Source organism: Poecilia mexicana, unplaced genomic scaffold, assembly GCF_051168715.1.
Source record: "Poecilia mexicana isolate PSO_F unplaced genomic scaffold, ASM5116871v1 scaffold_9, whole genome shotgun sequence".
In the NCBI taxonomy this organism is placed as follows: Eukaryota; Metazoa; Chordata; class Actinopteri; order Cyprinodontiformes; family Poeciliidae; genus Poecilia; species Poecilia mexicana.
The window spans coordinates 17940014-17966981 of NW_028263378.1; the positions used below are offsets into that span (position 1 = coordinate 17940014).

A 26968-nucleotide genomic window follows, 5' to 3' on the forward strand; every position below is an offset into this window, starting at 1 on the left:
AATAACTGTGATAAATAAAAAGTGGACTCAACACACCTGCAATGTACCCAGAAAAGTCCTGAATAACTTGGGCTACTTTTTTTTTATTTACTATTATCTGAATTTATTAACAAATGCATTTTAAAAGAGAAAGTGTAATACGTCACATCAGAGCAAAATGGAGTTATTCCAGTGTTTGAGCTTACGTGTGTGAATTCACATCCTTCTGCTTCGAGTCACGTTTGTGAGTCGTATTGTGCTGCTCGGCGTCTGAGTAATCATTTCACACATATCTGATTCCAAAAGCTGCTTGGTGTTTTTAAACTACTAACGATGCGACATATGCCTTAGCGTTTATTGAAACCAGAAAACTTTTATCGTACGCAAAAGGGTTGAAACCATCTCTGAGAAACAAGTTGCTGCTGGAATATCTTTACACACACAGTGGCTGTGAAATAGATGTCTGTGTGCGTGTGTGTGTATGTTTTCACGTCTAAGAGTAATAACCCCCCTGTCTCTGCGCTACTGCCTACAAAGTGAGAGGAAAGAGGAGATGTGATGAAGGAGCAGAGAGTAAATGAATAAGAGAGCAGGAAGAGCATAAATCATGAGCCCACGGTGAGGCAATCTGGCCTCCCACTGAACATTCGTCACTGGAAGACGAGTAACTGGTTCAGCTTCTACAATCCCACACACACGCACGCGCACACACACACGCACGCACACACACACGCACGTTTGTTTTGCTATCTTTGTGGGGACTTTCCATTGACTTCCATTCATTTCTACTAATTTCTACAGCCTAAACCTGACCTTTACCCTTTTCCTAACCCTAACCATCACATACCTAACCCTAACCCTAACCAAAACTCAATTCATACCTTAGCCCTAACTCTGACCCCTGACCCAAAAACAGGGTTTCCCCTCGTGGGGACCAGGCTCAGATCCCCACGAGGAGCGATTGGTCCCCACAACGTAGCATATGTCAGGAAAATTGTCCCCACAAGGTATTACAAACAAACGCACACACACACACACACACACACACACACACACACACACACACACGCACACACACACACACACACACACACACACACACACACACACACGCACACACACACAGTTTGGGAATCACCAGCAGAAATGTTCACTTCTCAACACAGAGAACACGTCCACTAATCAGGACCCTCGTCATCTTCAGTCGTTTCCTTCTCAAAGTTAACAGCCTCAGATCTGAGACTGAGAACAGTAAAACTCACCGGTGAGGAGTCCAGAGTGGAATACTAGAGGAAAATCTGACGTTGCCAACAAAATCATTTTAGTTACGAAAGCAGCAGCAGCAGTCGTCGAACAGCCTGACAATCCCACAGCAGAGAACCAGGCTCAGCCGAAGCGGTTTGCTGATGCTGACTAAAGACTGCTGGGCTGTTTTCTTTACCCCGGATGCTGAGTTTGTGCTGTTGGGACTGAAGCCGGATCGTTTTTAACCGAACACGCGACCCACTCCGCTAGGTTAGAAGGAGCCTCACTGTTTTTCTTGTTCGACCTGAACAAACTTCCCTGAGTCTCTTCTGCAGAATAAAGTAAGAAATGGCGAGATGGTGAATGCATGATTTACGCTGCATAACAATGTTAATGTCAGTGGGTTGTGTTGATGACTTCCACTCACATAGGGCAGCAGTTCACAGAATCTTTAGCTTTTAACCCAGAAAGTAACAGCGGAAGAGATCATTGACACAGACTGTTTGTTACGCCTCAGTCAGTAAAAACGTTACACCAGAGAGCTTTTTAACTTGAGATAAACTTTGTTCCTGAGTATTTAGCAGGGGATATAACATGGAAAATATAATAGAAAGGAAACATTTTATGTACTGACTATAGATTTGGTTTATCCAAACTTAACTGATTGTCAATCAAGTGTCCTTTGACGTCATGGGGTTGGATTTTTATTGTTGACAGGCACCAGCGGTTGTGAAAGAACCGCCAAAGTCCTTTTTATTCAGACTTAAATTGTTTAATAATCTAGTTTACTGTTTATTCTTTTCAATCCGCTCTTTGGTAGCAACATTCACAGCCCTGTTAATCCTAACCCAGTATGTCGCGACTAACCCACAACCCAGGACCGGTTCAGCAAAATAAGATGAGCCGATTTTCACCCAGCAGTTTTTAGAGTGTCCAAAAACAAAAAAAAAGAAAGTGATGTTTGATGGAGTAATGGTTTCCAATCTGGACAGTAAATCCAGTAATCCCAGTCTGAGTCTTTGTCTAATCATGTATTCATTTTTTAAATCTCCTGTAAAGCCCCCAGATTACCCTGCGCACTCCTAACATATTTTTTTCCTGCACTCGCTGCCTCTCGTTCACGAAGCTCCCTGCATGAACACAGCAATAAACCCCCTCTCAGTTCTGTGAACGTCCCGTACGCGGCGTGTCAGTCAGTTCAGTGGGTTGGTGTCAAGTGTTAACGGTGCAGACCTCTGACAGTACAAGTGATAGAAACATGAAAAAAAACAACAAACCTGGCAACCGTTCAGTGTGATTCGACAGGTAAAAACCATAAAAACAAGACCATCCCCGTCATGATGGCGAATGTTGTGTTAAAATCCAAAGTAAAGCTGATCGTAGGCCTCTGGAGCATTTGGTGACGGCGGCTGTGACCCTGGCGTTGGCTTAATCGCCAGGTGATGAGTGAACGTGTGTGTTTACAGTACGACGCTGAACTCTACAGTGCAGAACAGTCTGAGTGTGGTCTTGTGTGCAGTTTTCTGTGGCCGTCTTATCTGAACCCTAGTTTTCCCAGTCGGGGGCCGTCAGTCCGTCGTCGTCCGAGTCAGACTCGGGCGACGCCTCCTTGATGCGGCGCAGCGCCTCGTGGATGCTCCTGGTCAGCGGATCGGTGGATGCGGGGAGCTCTCCCTGGTCCTTTCTGTCCTTCGAGGGGACGCGTCTGAGTTTGACCCCCTTGCGTATCTGAGCCAGGATGCTGTTGGGGTCGTCGTCGCCCTTGACAGGAGGCAGAGAGCGCTGGTCGACCTTCTTCAGGTGGAAGCTTCCCCTCTTTAGTGATGCGAGCACTTCGTCCATAGGTGAGCTCACTGAGGGCAGAAAAGACGCAACATGGCTGATTAGTGAACTTGGAGACGCACTTGGTGAGCAGATTCAGAAAACGTTAAGCTTGACTCGCACTGACCGGAGAGCAGATGGCGGGAAACTCAAACGTATTTTCTTTTCCCAATCATTGAACATATGTAAGAGCTACCAACTCTTCCATAACAATACTCTTTGGAGTTGACTTGTTTTGCTAAGTTCAGACATGCCTGCAGCTGATTCAGGCAGAAAGAGAGCAAGTGAGCGCAACAACCAGGAACAAGCAAAATGTATCCGTTTTATCCTTTCCAGAGTTTTCAGCCTCGGACTGGAATGAAACACGCTGGATTCGGAAATGTTGTTTGGAAATCTCAAAAGATCTGACATCCTGTACGGAAAATACAGAAAGTGTCCTGTTTTATTTGGCACAAATCGCTAAAACGAGACGCTAAAAAAACGTATCTCCTCCTATTAATGATCACTCACAGCTGGAAAGCAAGAGAAAACATTTTTTAGATATTCGTGCATTACAGACATAAATATGATTGGTAGTTAGAGAGCTTTCAGACTCCAACTTAACCATTACCTCTTCTGCTGTGGGAGTCAAACTCTGGGGTCTTCCTCAGTTTCTTGCGCGCGCTCACCAGCTGGCTGCTGTCAAAAAAGCGAGGGATGAACGGACCGAGTGGCGACAGCATGAGCTCCTCCTCCACGCTCCTCCCTTCAGCGATTTGGCGATATTGACCCACGCTGCCGGACGGAGAGGACTCCTCCTTCGCTGGTGGTGGAGGCGGCGGGGGCGGCGGTGGAGGAGGGGAGACGGGGGACGCCAGCAGAGAGGAGAGGGAGCAGGGGGAGCAGGACGAATCTGCGGGGCTGGTGACGGGCAGAGGAGGGACGGGCGCCGTGAGAGTCGCGACGGGCTGAGTGGTGAGGGTGGCGCTGGGGTCCGTCTGCACGCCGGTGCTCAGGCACAGCGGCCGGTCCTGAGTCTGGACGCTGACCGAGTCCACGCATTCGTCCCTCCCGCTGACGCCGCCGAGCTCGGCGGCTGCTCTGCCTCGCTCCCTCCGTCTGCCGTGGGACGCTCGAAGACGAGTGGACTTCAGAATCACCTGGCCCGGGTACCGCTGGGCAGAGCCGCAAACAGGTAGAGCTCGGTAAGAAAAGCGCTGATGAAAAGCAGCCTGTAGATGAAGGTGTGAGTACCTGTTTGAAGGAGCGCAGCCTGTCCAGAGTCCGTTGCCTCTCCTGACTTACTCTGCTGTTCTTCAGCTCTTCATCTTCCTCCTCCTCGTTTCCAAGCTGGGATATTTTGAGGATTAGAAAATGTATGGGCTACTGATAATGTAGACAATGTGACAATTTAAAAAAATGTATTTCATAAATTGTTCAAATCTTTTTACAATTGCAAACAAGAATATTACATAGTTCTGTTTTTCTGTGTATTCTTTAGCCCCTGCCTGAAAACCTTAAACATCAACCAGCTTTAACAGGAGGAAATCAAACTGGATATCATAGTCGTCTTGGTTAACAGTGAAATCAGGATTAATTAACACTCTAGAGTTTAGAAACATGTTGCACTTCACAAGAAAATATGAGTTTACTCGCCAAAGAAAATGTGGACAATAATTTAAACAAAAGAAACTGCTTCTTGTTGTTGATTTTTGTGATTCTTTGGGACCTAAATAAAATTTTAGATGCGTATTAGCTTATTTAAACAGCACAACAAAACACAGAGAGACTCAAATTACAAACATTTGTGGCTAATTAGCGACTGACCAAATCGCTAATTTGGTCAGTCGCTGACTGACCAAATTAGCCACAAATGTGGCTAATTTGGTCAGTCAAATTAGCCTGACCAATTTGACTGACAAATTTAGCAAAAGTGCTAAAAGTTATTTAGCACTTTTGGTGCTAAAAGTTATTTAGCACCAAAAGTGCTAAATAACTTTTGGTTATTTAGCACCAAAAGTGCTAAATAACTCTAAGAGAGTTGTACCTGTAAGACAGGGTGGGAGAATGTGTCCTTCAGGACGGTGTGGCGTCTCTGCTGTTTCTGGGTGTGGTTGGATACACAGATTTCCTGCAGAAAGACGGCAATGAACTGGTCCAAATTAAAACACCTACACAAATAAGGTAAAGACTGACTGAGTCGTTCTTCATTTTCTGCAATTTAAAACATAAAGTGATACTGGTTTGAGTAAGATCTGCATAGTGGAAGCCGATGTAAGCTAACAGATGTGGAGTTCAAGGTTCACTTCATGAATTAAAAAGAAGAGAGTTTCAGGAATACACACCCTTTTGTTGCGCAGGTAGGAGCGCTTGGTGGTGATGCGCCCCCTTCTGGCTTCAAGCTGTCGAGCGCTGACCTGCAGTCTGCGCAGCTCTTCTTTCTCTCCAGTATCGTCCTGCATTATATCGTCTGCGCTTTCAAAGGTGTCGTAATAAACCACCTCATCCTGGCGCTCTGGAAGCACACACACACACACACACACACACACACACACACACACGCACACACACACACACACACACACACACACACACACACACACACAGCACAAGCATAGTCATATCTGGACAGAAATGAAATGTGTTTTACAAAATATTTCGTCCATTTTGTTTTACTATATCTGTAGACAAATTTGATGTAAGCAACACAAAAGGTTCAGGTGAAAGACCAACACAGGAAGGAAATTTGAGTTTGTAACATAACAAGATGTGACAACATTTAAGGTTATAAAACATTTCTCATGGTCAAATATGACCAGTCTGACTTTAATATTTATAAGCCTTAACGGTGATCATTTTCAAGCCCATTCAGGCATCGGCTATGCCTGAATGTGTTAATTTATTCATAAACAAAATCTCCATTCAGTTCTATACTTCCCACTTTTTTAAGTTTAGAACTAAATAAAACCAAACTTATTTTAGAGTTTTAAAATAATTCTGTGTTTAATAATGTGGGTTTAAAAAAAGGGAACATAATCTAGTTCAACAATCATTAAAACTCGAATACTGAACTGTTATTTTTGCATACCGCTTAAACTTTTATTATTATTATTATTATTGCCATCGTTATTATTATTCACTGCCGATTGACATGCCGTCCACCTGGGCTAATCTTCAAGTATCATATCAAAGAATTTTTACTTTTTATGTAAATTGAATATTTCAGTGTTTCAGGATTTGAAATATGTGGCTCATTTTAGTCATTTTGTGGTGAAATACAAAAACTGTTAAGGAAAAAAAAAAAAAGTTTTATATTTGACTCATTAGAAAAGTTTTTCTGACTTTCTGTCAGCACATCAGCTGGTAATTAAATCTTGTTTCACAAGTAAAACAACAAAAAATCAAATCTAGTAATCATACCTGCCATCTGTCTGCGGATGCTGTCGAGTTGTGCAGTGAGCAGCAGCTCCTCACACTGCAGTATCTCAGCCTGAATGTCATACAGCTGGAGCTGGAGCTCGTAGTACCGTGTCTCCATGTGGTCCAGGAGGGCCATCGCATCCTCTCCGCTACACAGGCTCTGCATCTAGAGGAGACGGGTGAACATTTTAAAAGTCAACGCGTCTAGATGAACACGTTTCGTCTCACGCGGAGCTGACCGCAGCACACCTCCTCTCGAAGTGTGTGCTTCCTCTGCTCCAGGCAGATCTCCCGGGCCCTCTGAAGCTGCAGGGTTTCCTTGGCCACAGAGTAGCGCAGCCTCTCCATGCGCTCCACCGCCGCCGTCCAAGAGGACTTCCCAAATTTTCGCTGATCCACCTTCATTCTCTCATAAACTCCTGCGCAGAAAAAGGAAACAGAGATAGGGCAGAAACTTTTAAAGAGTTTAACATGATGCTCATGTGAATGAAGCCAGAGAGCAGACGAGTCAGCTTTTATCACTGGAGTAAATAATGTCTTAAGAGTGTTTCATGCTTGACAAAAGAGAGACATCTATTGGCCACATTTGGTAATTATTGTCTTCTTGTAGGTCGAAGCCTGTATCTTAAAGAATATTGAAAATACAGAGATAATACAGAACATATGTGAATGTGAAATTACAGACTGGGTCAACAAGTCTCCTCCTGATTCTTCTCACTGCATGTCTGTCTGAAACGCCTCGTATTACCTTTCTGGGCTCTGGCAGTGATCTCAAAGTATTTTACAGTGAACTCCTGGATGTTGAGGACTGCCTCTTGAGCTTTCTTCTGCCAGTCAGTGTCCTCCTTCTTCAGTGCCTCAATCCGCCTGGGACCCAAGTAGTCATTGTCCATGGAAATCTAATGAAAGAGGTTTAACATATTTATCCCCCTCAGTGAAAGATTGAAAAATGTATTCAGTGAAAAAAACCCATCAAACATTAAGCTGCCATGCTAAGATATTTTTCGAAAATAACTTTTTGACTGTGTAGATAAAAGATAAAGCGCTACAGAACTCATATTAAAAATATTACCTGAAATTTTTATTGTAACCAAAAGAAGTAAAGTAATATATCAACAGCACAATTATAAGACAGTCAAATTTGCCTTCGGAGAACAAAACGGAGTGAAAAAACATGGTTCAATGATAACGATATTAATGAGTCCAATAGCTTAAAACTGACATTCAAGTTATGCAGCTGTGTAGGTGAAAAAAAAAAAAACTAATGAAATTAAAAAGAAAAATCTACTTTAAAAGAAGTTTATTTAACACCAGACGGAGATTAGCTCAACAGAGTCACATTCATCCCAGTTTGGACATTTGAGTAAAAAAAAAAAAAATTCAACTTGAAACAAAGCCATTAGGTTTTCCTGTTTTCTTAAACAAAAAGTTTCCACCACCTCTTGATTTTATTCAAAATCCACTTGGACTGCGATGAATTGGTTTTATAAAATAACTTTATCATTTCACTTTTAATCTCTTAAGAGGCTGGAAAGATAAAAAAAAAAAAAAAAAAATCTGTGGATATTGTTGCTATTAATCCTTAAGAGTTTCTGCAGAGTTTTGATGTTGCTAGTCTCTTCAGTTCAACCACAACATTTAGAGCAAAATTCAAAATTTGATTCAAAATTTTTGCTTCTGCTAAAGCCTAATAAGTTGCTAATAGGCTTTGCTCAGCCTAACGCCTCCAATATTAACACATCTCTGAATAGCAACACTTAGAAACAAATGCACATTTATTTAACAGAAGGATATTACCACATCTATCACAAGTATTAATGTCAGGGTCTCATATTAAATCTGTCTCACTTCCTAGAGCTGTGTCCCATCAGGTCTACTGGCATCTGAGCAATCTGCAGGAATGTCTTGAGATATTGCACACCTGTGTACATTACTAAAAAACAAATTACAAAAAGCAATATAAAGAATTAGCAGCTTCAAAATGAGAAGCTGGTATTGATGTATTACTTATATTTCCTGTGCTAAGCTACATGGCTCTGAGGTGCAATCAGCTGCAGACTACAATCCAAATTCATGGTTTGAATGAAAAAAAAACAACAACAACACTTGGCTTAAACTTTACATTTAAATGGGGAAGAGCAGAAAAAAACGAATTTATTTTAAAATTGTGTTGAAAATTTACAAAAGAAAGATGTTGACTCATCCTCATGTTGGAGGCATTTGCGGTGTTTCATTACATTAACAAAGGGGTGAATTGCTACTGAGTCAACTTCAGTAGACACCAGGAAGGCTGAGTGCAGTACAGCAAGTTGCCCTGGTTTATCCCCTTTCAGTTCTCAAGATGCTGGATTTGGCAGTTTTATGAAAAATCTCACAAGCTAAGGATCTTTTTTAAAGGAACACAAAAAGAGGCTAATGTTTACCATTTGTAATGCAAATTATGCTAACAAGTGAAGCATCAACTTAGAAAACTAAAATAAATATTACATTTTACTAATAAGTCATATTTCAAACACTCTGGATGAGCTCCACGTTTTGGTTGTTGGAACGCCTCCCTGCCATCACCCAAATCTTTATCTCCCTTGACAGATTGTCTATCTGATTCAAGCCAAGGGTATGAATAACTTTGGGCTTAACTTTAGCCTGACGCCTGTACAGTAATTGAAATGTAAGAGCAAATGCTCCAAAAAGGTGTTTCAGTAAAAGCCTAAACATGCTCACACACACTGTGGGATATAAATACACCCTGAAGTACGACCCTCACTCAAAGCTCCCCTCCCCCAGGAGGGGTTCCATGGTGTAATGGTTAGCACTCTGGACTCTGAATCCAGCGATCCGAGTTCAAATCTCAGTGGGACCTTCATATTTTGTGACCTTTGTAAAGATCTGTTCACTGCAGTGAAAAAACAAAGAGTGTAACATCAAGGAGGTAGAAAGGACGAGCGTCGGTCAGTGAAAACAGCTCACTAGTAAAGAAGTGTTTCCTATAGACAAACACACAGCTGAATTTTATCTTTGGCCAGCTACATGAATGCTAATCAAAAGTCTGTTGTGAGAATCTGTTCTTGTTCATCTTGGATGAAGCGATCCTTCATATGAGTTAAATATGTTAAAATTCTCAAATTTGACTAGAAAAAAAAAGCTACACTATATCGCTCTAAGGTGCTGGAAATAAACAAGACCTTAACTGGAAGCTTAACTTTGCTCTTCATCTTTTCATTTCCAACACATTTTTACTGAGGTCAGCATAAAGCTGGACCTGCAGTAAGCCCATAGGATCACACAACACATGACTTATTTATGTTTCTCTGCGACTATAAGAAACTGGAGAGCCACTCCAGCACGTCACCGAAGCCACATCCTGTCACTCTTCCTAATACAGTGCAAAAATGGACTAACCTCAAAGCAATGTTGCAGAATGGATGGATGATTTATTGAAGGTATTGTAGTGGAAATTGAGTGTTATGTCTACAATAATGTGATGTGGGAGTAAAAGATATGAATCGAAGAAGAATACGACCACAAACATCTACGCATATTATTGAGATTTTGCATGAACGGGCAACACAAGACAGTGTGTAGTTCTGACCTGGAAAGAAAATGATGCATGGTTTTCAGTTTTTGACAAATAACCTGTGCATTCAGAGCCCTTAATGTGTCACTCCTAAATAAAACTCTTAAGCTCTCAGCGTTTAATCAGTTTACAGGGTTCACAGGAGCGTCTTTACTTCTTCGTACAAGTTCAGTTGTACAGTGAAACCCAGCAGAGATTTGTTAGAGATCCTTAGGGAACAAACAGCAACAAACTGGCCACAGATCAAGTTTAAGACGCCGTTAGATTATAAAACATGTCCAGGTTTGAACATCTCACAGAGCACAGTTTAGTCCATCGTCTGTAAAAGGAAAGTATGTCAACTCTAAGCGTGCTGCTAACGCTTATCTAAACCGACAGGACAAGCAAGAAGGACAATTCAGGCAGCAAGCAGGGGAGAGTGGCAAGAAGAATCCCTTTGTTTGAAAGAAAGTCACAGAGGTTACACAGCAAATACATGCAATAAACTGCTCCGGTCAGATAACACTGGACAACAATCAAAACTAACATTGCGCTTCAGCCTGGGTAACGTCACCTCCACAGCGACTCAAGGTAGTGGTAGTATGATGCTGTGGGAAAGCTTTTAACATGTACGCAATACAGCGCCTCAACACATTCTGCACCACACTAGCTTTGTTTTTAGCATTTCGTCTCATCGCCACTTTGAGATTAAATTAGGCTGCAACAATCCAAAGCAGAAAAGTTGCAAAAGTGCATAAATAAATAAACAAACAGGATCCCAGTTGTTAAAGTTCACCTTTATCTGCTGTCTGCGCAGCATTGCTAGTTCCCTCATGTCCCTGAAGGGCTGCAGCAGGTACTGGTACAGCTGTGTGGAAGCGTCCAGCAGGCCTCCGTAGGCCTGGTCTTCTTCTTCATATAACTCCAGCAGCTCCACCATGCTGTCCATGGATTTGTGCTTGTCAAGCAGCTGCATCAAAAACAGTGTTTTACTCATTAGTAACTGTGTGCGTTACTTGTGCAGTACCAGACATACAATGGGCAATTCAAAGTGCTTTACATGAAAACTCAAACAGAGATTTAGAATAAACCACCTTCCAAACATCTATTGCTCAGTTGAAGAGAGGAACCTTAAAACCGTTGATTAAATCACTCAATTTCATTAAATTGAAAAGCTGAGACATGACAGGAATGATTAAGCACTCTTTGACCTTCAGGGGTAAACAGTAATGCTTCTGTGATGCAAACAGCCTCCCATTGTTTAGTTCAGCTCCAGGGTGAATGGGTCTCTGGGTGGCTCTGCATGTTTCATATCTGACCAGCAACTTTGACATGCATTCAGATACAAGACCATTCAAGTCCTGAGAGAACAAATATAATATCTTAAATTCTGTCCTTTACAGAGAAAAGGTCAGTGCAGTGATTCGACGACTGGTGGAACGTGATCCATTTTCTCGGTCTGAGAAAATGGATCAAAGTCGTGATACTAAATCCTTGATTCTGCAAATGTTAGGTAGTTGTTGGCTAAATTTACTTCTGGATTTTATTTATGTTGCAGTTGTTAAAGTTTATGTCTGTCACATGTTAACAGCTGGGTGTATTTGCTTGATTTAAGTGCCTTTTGACTGAATGGCATGGAGGGCAAACATAAATACAACGTAGTGTAGTTGCAGTTCTATTCAGTTTAAGTCTGTTTGTCCATATTGTGGCAATGCAGCAAAATTCAGTTCAAAATGTCAGTTGGTCAAGGTTTGTAGCACTTTTTTTCCAAATCCTATGATCGACTGTGTGCAGAAAGAATGACTATATAACATATTCAAAGGACAGTCGGCTCTAATTGACATGCATTTAACTTCACTGTGAAGCTTCTCTGTAGCTGTAAATAATAGAAATCTTTTAATACAGAGTAAAAGGCTCAATAAGCAAAGTCATATCTGGAGCTGCTGGGAAAAAAAAAAAAGATCAATGCACGCACACACACATTTGTAAGGCTGAACAGGCCTGCTGGTTACCAGCAACACTAAAACATCCATTAACTTGGCCCCCAAATGGAGTGAGGGGATCAATAATCCAGAGTGTGTGTGTGTGTGTGTGTGTGTGTGTGAAACACGGCTATACGGCAACCAGCTATACTGTGTGGATGAGCTGCAGGGGACTGACGACCTGATCACAACCTGTCAGTCAATAACTGACTAAATCTGCTGCTTTATCTGTTTTTTTTTTGTTTGTTTGTTATTTTTTTTATTATTATTTTTCTACGTCACTGTGTCTAAGTTGACTGGGTGAAACGACGTGGATCGCATCTTAATGCCTCTTTTTTGATGCCAAAAGTAGAGCAGAAAGAAAATGCCCTTGATGAGCACATTAGCATACTTTCATAAATATGCACTTTTCTTTAGCAACAGCTGCACGACACAAGGAGAAGAACTGCAATGCTGTAAAATAAATAACTCTCACCTTATCTCTCTTAGGACACGCTGTTCTGGCTCCACCACTCAAGAATGCATTAACCTCCATTGATTAGAGAGACAAAATGAAAGCCAGTGTGCACAAATATAATGTCTGTTTATATTAAGAGCAGCTAATCAATCAGCAGCTGCTGGGATGTAACTTGAGCAGGTCAGGAGTTTATATTTTGTCTGCAGCACAGTTAGAATCAGAGTCAGGAACATGAGATCTTTATTTAATGACAGGTTTTAGTCGTGTTAAAGATCCATGTTAAGCAATGTAAGACTTTTTTTTTCTATTTTATCATTTCTGATCATTTTTATAACTTATTCACAGATATTAGCACACAATTCATAAAAGCTCATAGACGCAGAAAGAAACCATGATAGCAATAATACAGCTGCATCTCAATGATCTAAAATATAAATTAAGTTATTTCAATAATTTAAAAAAAAGTTGACCTAATCTCTATTTAAAACAGAGACAAAGTCTATTTTCAGACTTTATATCTGTTATTTTTGATAATTACAGTTTTGCAGAAAATGTAATTATATCAGAACAAAACATTTTTATTATTATATTATTTTTTATTTTTTTACAAAAATGTAGTGATCGCAGCAGTCCAGCAGACATTGAGGGTAAGTGACAATTACTGAACATGCTGATTATTAAGGAGTGCTGTTACCGACAGTATTATTAACAAGATGAGTGGAATGAAAAACGGACTAAAAAGATACTCAACCAATAGAGAGAAGTCCAGCCCTGAGACATTTGCTAAGTAAAAACCCACTCTGGATAGAATCAGATCGGACTGCGGCTACAGAGGCTAAATACACAAGTTAAAATCAACACAGCTGATTGACAAGTTACGACTTACACGAAATGTACTGAATCTTGTTTAATTATTATTTACAAGACCAAGTACACTTTTTATAACTCTTTCTTTTTTGTGTGTGTGTGTGTGAGACGATAATCACATTTGGACTTAACCGCACAATATGAACACCACGTATAATTTCATAATAACCCATAGCAACCCTGACAGAGAGATACTGTGTCCAGTGTGGTCCCAGTGCTTTTGGGAACCTCTACGTCACCTGGTAATATGATAATAGCAGAACCACCTTTAGGTTCATGTGCACGTTTCAGACTTGTTCCAACACGTATTGCAGAGATTCTTTATCTAAAGTCGTTCAGGTTTTACGAGACAGATGCTCGGACCCGTTTTCATATTGAGCGAGCTACAGGTGACCGGGTTATTCAGGGGGCCACAAGGGCGTGCAACTGTCATAGGTGGGACTGGGTCAGCGACAATACTTAAGTTATTGAAGTAAAGTCATAGAGACATCCAGGGTCTTACAGCAGAGCGTGGTGCTTTCCAGAGATTATTAATGTCACTCACTTCACCTGCCAGTGGTCTTTATGTTGTGGATGATTGCTGACCATGTTAACCATCATCCAGATCAGGACACTGCAATCACTGTAAATGCTACTATTAAATGAAATAGCAGCATCACACGCTCCATCACCGAAGACGACTACTTTATTTCAAAAAGCTTGTTCTGAAAAGTGAAATGGACTAATTGTGCCTCTCTGTTCATGTGTAGTGTGTGTGTGTGTGGTTCACGGGTTTCTGTGTGTGAATGCTATTGACTCTGTCAGCTGTGTAAGCAGCCGGCAGCAGCCACGCTGAGAGCGCAATATCTCAAAGCCGACATGCTTACAGGTGCAGCCCAGTTTTACTAAATCTCCCCTTACTGACTGTCCAGCTGAGTCGCACAATCCATTACACTGTGAATCTGGCACTTTTTGTTAGGTTTATTCTAAATCTCACATACTTTACTGTATTTAGTTCAAACTTATACTGTTGTTGTAATTATAATATTTCTTGTTGGGCTTTAATCAGTTTGGTTCTCTCTAATTTTGGAGTCCAGAGACTGGGCATACCTGAGCAGAGCTTGGAGACAATACTGCTGGAATGACACGAGCTACATTTGGTGGTATTCTGAAGGAGGTCTAGTATCAGTGAAAGGCAAGCTAGAAAAAAGTAGCTATTTATGATGAGTGGGTAATAAGCTCAAACAGCCAAAGGGACTCACTGTTCAAGTACACTGCCCTTCATTGGAAGGTACTCAAAAAGCAGTGTATTGGAAACACTTTTGAGAATCCTTGTCTGAACTGAAATGCCAGAAAGAGGACGAGGGAAGAGTTATGGGTTTTCAACAAGAAATACAAACTGGTAACATTATGCTTTTTTCATTGCATTTTGTACGTTCCAAACAGTGTATACCAACTTGTTCACTAAATAAAGACAGAACAGCAATGTGTGTGCATCAAATTTCAGACAAAACTTGTGAAAAGAGCAAATAAACTTTTTTTTTTTTTTTACCAAAGCACTCACTAAATTAAACTTGCCTTGTTTGATTTTGAGATCGAGGTAGGTAAGAAACCAACTTTCACACTCAGATTTCCACCTAACTAACCTTTCAGTTCAACTTTCCAGCTTGAATTAATAAGATGTCAACTTCTGAGTCCAAATACAATGTAGCAAGTAATGTGGTGTCAATAGCTATTTTTTTTTAATGAGTTCAGTATTGACAATATAATGTCCATACTTCTTAGTGTTAGAAGTAGCTTTCTAGATCATATGTACATAAACTAACTTTAATGTGTGTTTTATTTTTATCAATCGTTTATTTCATTGGAGACTGCTAAAAAGGGTGCTATGACTGGATCTTCCATAATGATAAAAAATATATAATCTTATACTTAACTGATATGATTGCCTTGCCACTTTATTGGGTAAACCCGCAGAACTGGGTATGACCACCATGACGTCACCGTGACGCCATCTCACTTTTAAAAGCCTTTATATATATATATATATATATATATATATATATATATATATATATATATATATATATATATATATATATATATATATATATGTATGTATAGTCATGTAAATAAAAAAAAGTCATGTAAATAAAAACTTCTTTTACTTTTCTTTTACTTTTACTGTCACATACAGTAAAAGTAAAAACACTTTTTCACCTCCTGCAGATGTTTCGTTGCCCGGTTGACAGCCTCTTCATATCCGGACTGCCTCAGCTCACTCAGACTCTCATAGTACTCATCTGGGTCGTCGTTCTCCGTGAACAGAACTTGCGACAGGATCTTCCATCCGCACGTATCGAGCGCATGGCCGAGGTACACCTGTAAGCCGTGGCACAGCTCGTCCATTTCGGTCTCCGACACCCCCGGCGGGCCGAACAGGACCGTCCACATCCCGGCTGGCTCCTCCGGAAACAGCGGCAGGCAGGGCTCCAGGACGGAGTTCACGGAGCAGAGCTGCAGGTGGATCGCCCGCAGGTCCTGGAAGGAGAAGAGTCCTGCCCAGCTGCAGTCCTCTCTGCTCAGGCTGTCCAGCTCCTCCAGCTCCAGGGAGTCCAATGAAGGGGACAGCTCGTCCTCTCCCAGTATCTCCGCATCCGTCGGAATCTTGACTGGACTCGGTTTAGTCGCTGTGACGGACTTGGTTTTAGGGTTGCATCCTTTACTTGGACTCCGAGACACTTTATCCCTGGTGGGACTTTCAGGCCATCTTGTTTTGTCCCCATCCAGGCTGGTCAGTTCCGCCAGAGGGTCCCTGCCGAAGCTTCTCCTCTGAACCGTCCTATCGTGACACGTAATGGCAAATTTCCCCTCCACCTCATTCCAGGCGACGATAAAAACAAATTTGTGCTTCTCCTTTTCCTCAAACGCATTGGGGCGGACTGCTACCCATCCCGACTCTAAATTATCCTCCATAGTGAAGGACATTTATGCCAAGTAATTAAAACAGACTTCCAGAAACTGCGGAAAACCCGGAGCGCAGTTAGACGGAGAGCATTACAATGTTGAAACAAAATTAACCGTTTCTCTCCGGGGGTACTTATTTTCCTGCGGGGCTACCCTCCTTCGTTTGGGCGGATGGATTTGGAGCAGTGCGGTGTCATTTCCCATCTCTGGCCCACCTGCCTCTAACTCGGATGTCTTCCTGTCTATTTCAGCCTCCTGCAGCCGCTAGCCTTGTTTTTAGCTCCATACACGGACACACGGCAACAACAGGCGGCAGTGTATTTGTGTTTACCACCAGTCCAACGTTAGAGCCGCCGCAGCCTCCGAGCTGCGTCCCGTTATCCTCAATCCCTCGGCTCCAGACCTCCCTTCTTATCATAAAGCACCAGCGGAGAGCTAAAGCAGAAGGGCACATCGTTCAAAAACACCACGCCGAGGACATGCATGAGTAGGATGAATGCGTTTGTCAAACTGCGTTGTCAGAAAGGCCAGCATCTTCTCCAAACTGACAGCAAGTCCGAGTTATTCCTCATTATTTGCACAGAATGATGCTGCATTAAAGTGCTCTCAGAAATGAGGACTGACGTTAAAAAAAATGCTCGTTCACATACAATACCAAGCCAGAAGTTAGTGATTTTCTGTTGAATTTTTATCAGAAATACACCTGTTCTGTATATGTTGCTATAGTTAAAAAAAATCTGAGTGACAGTATACGTCTTAAAATTAAAGACGGCTTCTTTAGGAAGCATTTGAACGCAACAATGGAATCTCGACGTATCCAGTGCACGTAGACGCGCTGACGTCCTGTATTGGATTTGAGGATCATATTCCCTAACTGGGGTCGGAACAACACTGAGTCATAAAACATTAAGTGAGAGTTCTTCAGTGACTCTCCAAAGAAATAATATATATATATATAAAAAAATAATAATTTATGTTAATAAAGTTGTTTATCATTTGTTAAACTTTCTCTTTTTCTGTATTCTTGTTAAGGTAACAAGAATTGCCCCTTAGACTTTATTACTGTAACATCAAATACTAATATTAATAATACTGAGAGCATGAAGTTCTCATGAACTAAAATATCTGAAAAATGCATGCAATGACTTAGAGATATTTAAGAAAAGATAACTAAATTTATTTAAAAGCCTTTAAACTCTAATAATCTGTAGACATATATAGTCAGTTCAACCTAATCGTGCACAAATTCAATCACAGACAATCCACTTTAATCTCAACTTTTAAAATATGAAGTCAATTCAGCTTTTTGTTGAAAAGGCTAAGAAGTTTTCCATCAAGTTTTGTATCGAGTCTGCAGCATGCACTCCTCCTGAATCAGCGTGTATTTTTAACATCTGAGGAAGCGTCGGTAACAATAAACAAAGTAGCAACACCAACAGACAGTAATTCTCTAAAACCTTCAGCAGAGCGATCTTTATATGTCAAACCTTTTAAACGGTGTAGCTTTCCTGTATATTTGTTTCAGTTTTCTACAGCCAAGAGTTCAATCTGTAGTAACTCCATTACTCAGCATTAAAAAAGTGATGAAGTTGCAACTTTTTGTAACATTTTAAAGATATTGTTACACAATGCAAAAAAAGCGGATGCATATTTCACATATCCATCCACTTTCTTACACCTTTATCTCATTGGGGCTGGGAGGGGCACTGGTGCCTATTTCCAGCTATCAAGGGGCGAGAGGTGGGATCATCCTGGACAGGTTGCCAGTCCATCGCAGGGCAACATAGAGATGGACAGGGCAGAACCCACACATGCACAGGGAGAACATGCAAACTCCATATAGAAAGACCCCAGGGTGGGAATTGAACCTAGAACCTACTTGCTGCAAGGCAACAGTACTACTGGTGCAGCTATTTTATGTGATCATGTTAAAATCATTTCTTTGAACTATATAAAAATGTTTCTTTGTCCAAAAAAAAAAAAAAAAGTAGTTGGATATGGGTTAATTTTACAACATGTGGTCTTATCTCTCTAGCCTTTAATTCTGATATTGTTTTATGCTTTGTATTTTCTCTTCTTCATCTTTTACATTTTGTCATGTTCCGGTTTCAAACCTCTATATATTTTAGTGATGTCTTATGTGATAGACTAATACAAAGAGATGTATTAGTGTGAAGTGGAGGGACAAATGATCCCCCATTTTCATTTTTTTTTTATCTAAACAGTGTGGTTTACATTAAAAGGCTTTCTTTTTCTTTGAATCTTTCTTTTGCATGTGTGTGGTGAGTGGACTGAGAGATAAAACTGTTTTTTTTTTTCTTTTACATCTTCTTTTTCTTTTTTATGTTCCTTATAATGTTTAAATTGTTATAAGAGATTGGTATTTTTTGGTGGTTTGACTTAAATAATAGTGTTTGTTTGTTACTGGTCGTGTTTTTCTCTGCAGGGATGATGTCCTTAGGGACACCGTCCCTGTTGCTGGGACAGGGAATGAGAGTGGTGCCACAGTCAAATACCTCTGTGGAGCAGGTGCTGTTGGCAGTTTCAGACAAAGTGGGACACGAAAATGTTACATTCGCTTCTCGTATGAAGCGGGTGCAGGGCTGTGGGTTTGGGATGCAGGGATTCCAAACTTAAACACGTTCAAGTGTTTACTTGGATTCACCACTCAGCTGTTAGACATCTCTTTCCGTGTTAAACACGAAGAGGGTTATTATATGGGTTATGCAAGCTAAGGTCTGATGAAGTGTTTTGAATGTGGAGATGAGGAAATCTGTACTCTGTCCTGGAGAGGGCGCTGTAAGATTTGCTCGAGACTTATCAGAAACCAAACAAAACAACACTCACTTCCTGGCGGGATTCAAACAGCAAGCTGCTTTAAGTAAACACGGAAATTTTAGAATTAAGTAACAAATATGAAAAAGGAGACCTGTGAAATTTTTTGCATTATTGCAAATAAAACGAATGATGTTACAATCATAAACACCGACTAAAAACTAGGGCAGAAATGGTTGGAGGATATAGTTAAAGTGTTGAATTTTTCATACGTCCGACGGACCTTGAAGGGGCCATCAGGCAAACAGAATCTGCGATGCATTAACTGTGAATTTATGACGGACAAAGATTTGTTAGTAACTAAGACAAACTATTATTCATAGCTAGCAAGCATTCGCTTCAAGCCGTTTTTTAATTTTATGTAATTACATTCTTAAAATAACTTCAGTAAAACCTTATTAATTCCGAAGTTGTAATATAATAGCTTGGCATATTATGAATCCGAAGTGAGATTTGCACTGTTATAAACGTCAACTCGGGATACTTGTAAAGTTAAGGTGAGATATTTAAGATAAAATAACAATAGTTAATCGTGTCATATTCAGATATCAGGGAATAGTTCCCCCTTTTTTTTTATGTCTGACAGAAAATTTCTCGAGAATTGTTACATGCAAACATTTCATGATGCACTAGTCTGTTTTATTTAAAGGATATTCGTAACATACGCAGCTCCAACCCTAATTTTTAACCAGTGGTAAATTGTGTGTAATATAGATTTTGTAGATAAGCTTTCTGTACGCTGTAAACATTTAGTGTGAACAGGACAATTTTTAAAGATTTTTATTAGTTCTTTGCAAATAAACAGGAACAGGACGTTATCCTCAAGCTTTGCAAACTCATTGGCATTAAAATATACCTTAATACACACAAGAGTCATATCAACGTAACGTATTTCAATCTCACGGTGCAACACAGGATATAAAACCATCCTGCTAAGCACACTGGTAAATAGTTCCCTCTCCTTTTATTGTTCTTTCAACTTTTTGAAGTGCCAACCTTAAAACTCTAGTTTATTCAACGCTTGGAGGTTTGACAAAACTAATGAAAGTTAACACAACTCACTACTACAAGTTTATCTTTCATAAACTCACACATTTAGGTTCAAAATCTAAAACTCGCTAAATTTATGTGACTTAAAGAGTGGAAGATAGTAGACTCAACTAAATGCGGCTCAAATGTTTTGCAGTGTACAGACTGAGTTGGCCATGGTTGAGGTTTGTGTCGGGAAAAACGTTCCTGCATTGACAGATTTGCCCGCAGCATTTGCATCATTATCCTACTAAAAATCACAACCTGGTTTGTAGTTTACTAGCAGATTCTACTAGAAATGGATTTGAAATCTATTCTCTGATTTAAATCCAGGTGATTTTTTTTATTTATTTTTTAATCAGTCTTTGGGGTTGGTGCTGGTTTGACGTCTTGCACATGGACAACAGCAGCTTAGATCAGATGGTGGAGACTGTGGGCCAGAATGAGGGTCCAGCTGCTGAGGATTACCCAGCACAGGAAGACACCTCACCAGCAGACATGCTGAGGTTCGTATCCTCTTCTTACCTAATATTTCAACATTTTGCTCAATTCAAACCTTGCTGATCTTTTTCAAATAATTTCAGAATCAAGCAGCAGATGGCGAACCAGTGTTTTGAGATGACTGTGCAGCTCAACGCAGGTATACGACAAGACATTTTTCTGTGTTACTGAATTGCTATGCTATCAAGTTCACAAAGAGCTGATTTGAAACTTAGGAAAAAGTAAGCGGCCCTGCAGCACATCTCAGGCAGAAAGAGAGCTGTGAGTATTTGAAAAAAAAAAATCCTCTTTTATTTTTGTCTAGAAGTTAAATCAGATGCAACGTTAGGAGGAAACTAAAAACTGCCGACATTTCAGGCCAGACTGCATCTCGGAGCTTGAACGTGTGAAGACGGTCCATTTCAACAGCAGCCTGGCTCTGCACAGGTGAGACTAACCTTCCGGCGTTCAGCTTTAAATTGTAGCAAACCTCTGACGGTGATTTGTCTTCGTTTTGTTCCTCAGAATACAGATGTGGAATGCTATAGGAGAAAAAATGAAGCAGACGGATCCGGATGCAACGTAAGTACCTTCGTAACTTGACAGAATCGCTACTGTTTCACTCCCCTCCCCCCCCCCCCCAGATGTTTTTGTTTGTAACAAACATCTGCTTTTCTTAGGGACCTGAAGGCTGTGAGTGCTCGCTGCATGGCTCTGTGTTCGCAGATAAAACAGCTCCAGATGGTAAGTTTTGGCTTGTGTCATAGTTGTGTGGCAAAGAAGACTTCTTGAAAAAGTGAATTTCATACCTCAGTTTTTCATGCTTTTCAATAGGAGACCAGAAATCTTCAAGATGAAATTACAGAAATACAGAAGGAGAGACTGGGTATGTTGTGGCATCCATTTATTCATTCATCATTTATGAATTTACTCAAGCATCTGTTTATTCTTATGTTTATCCATCTGGCCGTCCATCTTTACAAACTGTGGTTTTTCACAGGTTCAGTTATTTACAGCATTATACCTGCGTAAGAGGTTCATTTGAAGTTTTGCATCATGACCAGTGACTTAAGATTTTACCAAAATAGAGATTTGAGTCTGAGAAAAGAAAATTGTCAGGAGTTCTCTGGCAGGTTTTATTTGTGTTGCTGATAGCTTACTTTAAATTATATTTGTGTGTGTAGAGATTAAACGACTCACGCATGAGAAAATGAAAGAGACGCAGGAGTTATTGTCCAACAAAGAGCATCCAGACTCAGAAAAGTACAAAGCGGTGCTGGAGAAAGGCCAAGAAAACCTGGAGATTTATAAGAAGATGGCCATAATGGCACAGAATGTCCTCAGGGTAAGTTACACACACTAAAAAGAATATCTGAACAGCTCATTAGTAACATTAACATCTAGTTTATAAATCTGTTTCTTTCTCTCCTCAGGGCATCCTGTTGGCGTGTAAAGTTAACTGGCTGGATGAGCCAAACCTTCGTGAAATTGTAATGACGCTGGAGGACTTTCCTATCTCTGACTAGAGCAAACATTAATTTATCTCAGTTATATGTTTTTAGTATTGTGTTATTTAATAAAAATTGTATTAAACCCCGTTTGGCTTCCTTATTTTTTAAACAGTGTACACGAGCTCCCACTAGAGGGCAGCAAGGAGCTTCGGGACTTTTAGCCATTCTGTCGAAGAAGAAAGGAAGACACGTGTGGCCTGAGTGTAGTTTAAATTTAGTCAGTATTTAGAAATTTGGATTAACAAGAAACATTTTATTTTTAAAGCTCTTTAAATAAAATTAAAGAAGGAAATGCCAAAGGTCAAAGCGGAGAAGAAGAGCAGGCAGCACCAAGATGTTAAAAGCCAAGGTAGGTTTGTCCGAGCAGTAGCTTGTTAGCTTTAGCATGTTAGCAAACATTGGTCTGCCAGCTGTTGAGGCAACAGAGAGGTTATGTCGATGCGGACAGATCTGTGTCACTTTATTGGAGGACACCAACATGTGGCATGTTGTTTCCTTTCTAGAATTTTAATTGTGATATTTACATGATCATAATAGATGCCAAAACTAACTAAAATGTTGCCTAATTTTTTGAGGGATGCCGGGTTCTTCGTTTAGGGGTTCAGTCATGTTGTGAGGACACTCTGTCACATCTAATCCGGAGCTGAAGTTTATGTCATTTGACAGTTTTAAAGCTCAGAGTTCTCTACTAACAATCTAATAAATGTCTAAGGTACTGAAGTTAAATTGTTCAAACCGGGTACACACGGATGTTTGAGCATCTCTTATTTTGTCCTACATTCTCCAAGTGTGTCCTTCTATTATACTAACTTTAATCTGTCCACCTGTACATCCTTGGCTCCGTTTATTTTTCTGTCCATCTGTATGTGTAATAGTCTATCCGTCCATATATCAATCTCTATATCCACACATCATCCATCTGCCCATTTATCCAAAGGACAGTCTGTCCTTCCCTTCATTCACCTGTCGGTCTGTGCATCCTTATATCCATCCATCACCCTAAAACTGACTGGGACCTCTGAAAATTTGAGTCAGTAAAAATGTAAACACCCTGGTGTGACAGATGAGTTCTTCATGAGAAATATTTGGTGTCTGTTGCAGGGATCATGTTCAACACTGGCATTGGTCAGCACATCTTGAAGAATCCGTTGATCGTCAATGGGATAATTGAGAAGGTATGAGTGTCATAGCAGCCTGGTGGAAGGAAAGCACACACTTCTACTGTTGGGTGTTTCAGCTGCTGAGCAAAATGAATTGAAGCCACACGTCTGTCTAAATCTGAATATTGAAGGCAGAACTTAGGCTGACAAAGGATATTAAAAACTGACTTATAAAAGCATACTTGTGTGAATTCAGGTATATTAGGACATATTGAAAGTCAGTTTATGATTTCCTTGATGTCCCCCTTTGTCTGACTTCACCTGGTCAAAAACGACTGACCTAAAGAAGCTTTAAATCCATTCAAGAGTTTAAGGGATCTTTGCTAAGGCACAGACTGCTACGCACAACAAATTTGCAACTAGTTTCTTACTTGGGCTAAAAAGAAACAGAACTGGACAATTGTTCAGTCGTCCAAAGTCTCATGTTTAGATGAAAATAAAGGCTGTCGTCTGGAGGAAGTGTTGAAAGGGACATAATGATGGTTGAAATCCAGTGTGATGTTTCCGTGGTCGGCGATGGTTCGGGGTGCCGCATCTTCTCCCGGTGTTTGTCCACTGTGTTTTCTGAAGTCCACAGTCAATGTAACCGTTTGCCAGAAAACCTTTGAAAATTTTCACACTATTTGAATTATTTTTTAGACATACATGCCTGTACATTACTCAACTATGAGATTATTCTGATTTTGACAGCGACTAGCATTAGTACCAGTGTGTCCCTATAGCAATGTTTGAGCCTAAAGCAAATGGATCTGCTCAACTGGCTTCAGAAACATGCTTCTTTTGTAATTGATTGGAGGTGATTTATGATGTAACTTATTGTCCAGGCTGCTCTCAGGCCAACGGATGTGGTTCTGGAGGTTGGACCCGGTACGGGTAACATGACGGTAAAACTGCTGGAAAAAGCAAAGAAGGTGAGCATCTCTAGAGTTTTTTTCCCTCTCCATTCGGATGGAGAATGTGTAATGTGCCGTATACACAACTAAAAGTATGTTTTTTGTTTTAGTTCTGTAAAGCTTTTGCTGTCAATACAGATTCCAGACTGTCTGTATATTCTTCTTAAAAAACTATATCTAGCCTCGGCATAAATCCAGCTGTTCTGTGAAGGCCTCTGAGGTTTTGTTGGTGAGTTTTAGTGAACAAACGACATCAAGAAGGCCGAGGAACACAGCAGACGGGTCAGGTAGAGAGTTGTGAAAAAGTTTAGCAAAGAGTTAGTTCAGAAAACATCTCGCATAATACTTTTCCGTTCATCATCCAATGTATTTCACAACATGTTTTAAACCTTTAAGGAGAGCTCAGGTGGGAAGCTGTCAATAGTGGAACTGTTAGCTATGCACTCAACGGATTTGACCGACATGCTGAAGGTTTTATGTTGCGATTCTGTGTTTATAACATCATGCCCATAAAATTCCTACTCTGGTTTCCTCCTTGTGCAGGTGGTGGCCTGTGAGTTGGACTGCAGGCTGGTGGCTGAACTCCAGAAAAGAGTGCAGTGCACGTGAGTGAGGACAGCAGTCTGTGCTGAAGTCTGCTCTGTGTAGAGTAGAAATCGTCAGATTCATGACCATTACGAGACAAAGTGAAGCTTTGTTTCTTTCGACAGGCCCTTGCAGAACAAACTTCAGATATTAGTCGGCGACGTCTTAAAGACAGATCTTCCTTTCTTTGATGTTTGTGTCGCTAACTTGCCTTATCAGGTCAGTACTTTATTTCCTGCTTATGATCCAGATTTCCTCATTCTTATCCCAGTCTAACTTTTGCTACTTGCTTGTGCAGATTTCTTCTCCGTTCGTCTTCAAGCTGCTGCTTCACCGACCGTTCTTCAGGTCAGGATGACTGGAAGCTTCCAGCTGAGATGCAGCTGTCTAGTGTTAAGGTTCTTCTTCGTGTTGTTTTGTGCAGATGTGCTGTTCTAATGTTCCAGAGAGAGTTTGCGATGCGACTGGTTGCCCAGCCTGGAGACAAGCTGTACTGCAGGCTGTCCATCAACACACAGCTGCTGGCGCGCGTGGATCACCTCATGAAGGTCGGCTAGGGAACTCTGCAGATCAACGGCGACGCTTTTCAATTATTCAATGTACGCAAATTTGGAAGAATCTCTGTCGATCCTCCCCAGGTGGGGAAAAATAACTTCCGTCCTCCGCCAAAAGTTGAGTCGAGTGTCGTCAGGATTGAGCCAAAAAATCCTCCTCCTCCTGTTAATTTCCAGGTGAGCTCCTATTGCCTCTGGTTGGTCCTTAAGAACAAAAACAAACATTTGGTCATAAATGCAACCGTTTCTTCTGAATGTAACAGGAGTGGGACGGTCTGGTGAGAATCGCCTTCGTACGGAAGAACAAAACCCTCAGTGCAGCTTTTAAGTGAGCGACAACCCGAACTTGAGCTGGTTTCCCTGAGCGGAGGATCTAACAGGTGTTTTCATTTACCAGGTCTACCGCAGTGGAACAGCTGCTAGAGAAGAACTACAGGATCCACTGCTCCTTACACAACATGGTGAGTAAAAAAACAAAAAAAAAAACAGTAAAGATATCTGGTTTCATTAATTTACCCGGTTCAAAACTCTTCCCTCCATCTTAACAGGAAGTCCCAGCTGACTTCAGCATCAGCAAGAAGATCGAGAGCGTTCTGCAGGAGGCGGATTTCAACGAGAAGAGGGCCAGGTCCATGGATATCGATGACTTCATGGTGTAAGCTGCATGATCCAAAGCTGCACTGGATTTTTCTTTTGAGTACACAATCCAAAATTCATCTTTAAATTCTGTTTTGTTTTTTTTTATCCTCAGGCTGCTGCATGCATTCAACTCTGCAGGAATCCACTTTTCATGAAGAGCTGAGACAGAACTATGAATGGAGATGGAAACAGTCAGACTGATCTGACCTCCCCTAGATGAGGGATGGATTTGCCATAGAACTGTGAATGTTTGCATAAAAACATAATGTGGTCAAACAGCTCATATTGAGCACCATTAAAATCGTGTATAAGGATGTATTGGTTCCTTTTTTTTGTCCTCATTTTAAAAGAGGTGTGTGTGTGTGGTTAGCTGACTGCAATTCGTAGACGGTTATGGAAACCACATGCATCACCTTCCTCATTGTGAAGTTTTTAAAATAAAATCTGCAGCCATCGTTTTTTAATCAAACCAGTTTTTTTATGCTCCCAGAAATTATGTACAAGAAGTTGTATTATTTTAAAGAAAGATGAGGATCAAACACACACAGGTTCTCAAAGTCTGAAGTTTGATTTGCTCCTTGGTGTCGATCATCTGGGTAAATATAGAAAAGTGAAAGTACAATGTAGAAAATAGTAATTTTTTTTATGTTAAATAAAATACCAAAAATTAGAATCAAGGTAGAAAATGGTTTTATCCCCTTTTATCAGTCATTCAAGAACAAAAAAAATTAGGCTCAGATTATTATTCAAAAATATTTTGTGGACACATTTCTGGAGATTTCAAGTCGATATTTTGACCATTTTAAAGTATAAATAAAAGTTAATTGTGAATTTGTGGCAGATATTTCTGCAGAGCAGGTTTTAAAGTGCTTCAGACTACAGTTACTTTCACCCAGTCAAACCCACGCATTCATATGCAGATTGGGAAGCAACTCTGGGCTGTAAGTGCCTTGCTCAGGAGTACCATTGAGGGGGAGCAGGAATCAAACCTACAACCTTCAAATTGAAAGATTGCTCTCAGACTGAGCCACAT

General features: G+C 40.7%; 3 protein-coding genes and 1 non-coding gene across 5 annotated transcripts; 3 read left to right on the forward strand and 1 right to left on the reverse strand.

Moving 5' to 3' along the window:
• Positions 1–933: 933 nt before the first annotated feature.
• On the reverse strand, positions 934–16800 carry LOC106921286 (junction-mediating and -regulatory protein-like). Its single transcript, XM_014992869.2, has 10 exons — positions 15503–16800; positions 10794–10967; positions 7193–7343; positions 6694–6863; positions 6445–6610; positions 5370–5539; positions 5072–5155; positions 4279–4374; positions 3656–4199; positions 934–3077 (listed from the first exon to the last, which is right to left on the reverse strand). Exons 1-10 carry the CDS (start codon positions 16268–16270, stop codon positions 2770–2772), a joined length of 2631 nt encoding a protein of 876 aa, XP_014848355.2. The 5' UTR covers positions 16271–16800; the 3' UTR covers positions 934–2769.
• Positions 9233–9304, forward strand: trnaq-cug (transfer RNA glutamine (anticodon CUG)). The gene has a single exon. It is a non-coding gene; the product is annotated as a tRNA-Gln (tRNA).
• A 2305-nt stretch (positions 16801–19105) lies between the features above and the next one.
• On the forward strand, positions 19106–22190 carry cenph (centromere protein H). Of its 2 annotated transcripts, XM_014992873.2 has the most exons (11): positions 19106–19581; positions 20271–20380; positions 20476–20619; positions 20698–20753; positions 20830–20875; positions 20972–21040; positions 21119–21175; positions 21274–21337; positions 21428–21479; positions 21778–21938; positions 22027–22190. In XM_014992873.2, the coding sequence occupies exons 3-11, from the start codon at positions 20510–20512 to the stop codon at positions 22117–22119; spliced, it is 708 nt and encodes a 235-aa protein (XP_014848359.1). In that variant the 5' UTR covers positions 19106–19581; positions 20271–20380; positions 20476–20509; the 3' UTR covers positions 22120–22190. The 2 variants fall into 2 exon arrangements, with proteins under 2 accessions (XP_014848359.1, XP_014848358.1); XM_014992872.2 differs by lacking the exon at positions 20271–20380 and having other exon boundaries at positions 19108–19581.
• A 62-nt stretch (positions 22191–22252) lies between these two features.
• On the forward strand, positions 22253–26249 carry dimt1l (DIM1 dimethyladenosine transferase 1-like (S. cerevisiae)). Its single transcript, XM_014992870.2, has 12 exons — positions 22253–22453; positions 23206–23279; positions 24089–24175; positions 24701–24762; positions 24868–24961; positions 25041–25090; positions 25167–25290; positions 25381–25473; positions 25560–25624; positions 25694–25757; positions 25845–25951; positions 26048–26249. Exons 1-12 carry the CDS (start codon positions 22396–22398, stop codon positions 26088–26090), a joined length of 921 nt encoding a protein of 306 aa, XP_014848356.1. The 5' UTR covers positions 22253–22395; the 3' UTR covers positions 26091–26249.
• The last annotated feature ends 719 nt before the right edge of the window (positions 26250–26968 follow it).

What these genes read in the sequence shown, in the direction of transcription:
- cenph (XM_014992873.2), top strand. Translation starts at nt 20,510, where the DNA reads ATGGACAACAGCAGCTTAGATCAGATGGTGGAGACTGTGGGCCAGAAT. An exon ending in AGCAGCCTGGCTCTGCACAG is followed by an intron (nt 21,041 to 21,118) that starts GTGAGACTAACC and finishes TTTGTTCCTCAG; the next exon opens with AATACAGATGTGGAATGCTA. An exon ending in TGGCACAGAATGTCCTCAGG is followed by an intron (nt 21,939 to 22,026) that starts GTAAGTTACACA and finishes TTCTCTCCTCAG; the next exon opens with GGCATCCTGTTGGCGTGTAA.
- dimt1l (XM_014992870.2), top strand. Translation starts at nt 22,396, where the DNA reads ATGCCAAAGGTCAAAGCGGAGAAGAAGAGCAGGCAGCACCAAGATGTT. An exon ending in CTCCTCCTGTTAATTTCCAG is followed by an intron (nt 25,474 to 25,559) that starts GTGAGCTCCTAT and finishes TGAATGTAACAG; the next exon opens with GAGTGGGACGGTCTGGTGAG. An exon ending in ACCCTCAGTGCAGCTTTTAA is followed by an intron (nt 25,625 to 25,693) that starts GTGAGCGACAAC and finishes TTCATTTACCAG; the next exon opens with GTCTACCGCAGTGGAACAGC.
- LOC106921286 (XM_014992869.2), bottom strand. Translation starts at nt 16,270, where the DNA reads ATGTCCTTCACTATGGAGGATAATTTAGAGTCGGGATGGGTAGCAGTC. An exon ending in CACTGCCAGAGCCCAGAAAG is followed by an intron (nt 6,864 to 7,192) that starts GTAATACGAGGC and finishes TTTTCTGCGCAG; the next exon opens with GAGTTTATGAGAGAATGAAG. An exon ending in TGACTCCCACAGCAGAAGAG is followed by an intron (nt 3,078 to 3,655) that starts GTAATGGTTAAG and finishes TTCTGCCCTCAG; the next exon opens with TGAGCTCACCTATGGACGAA.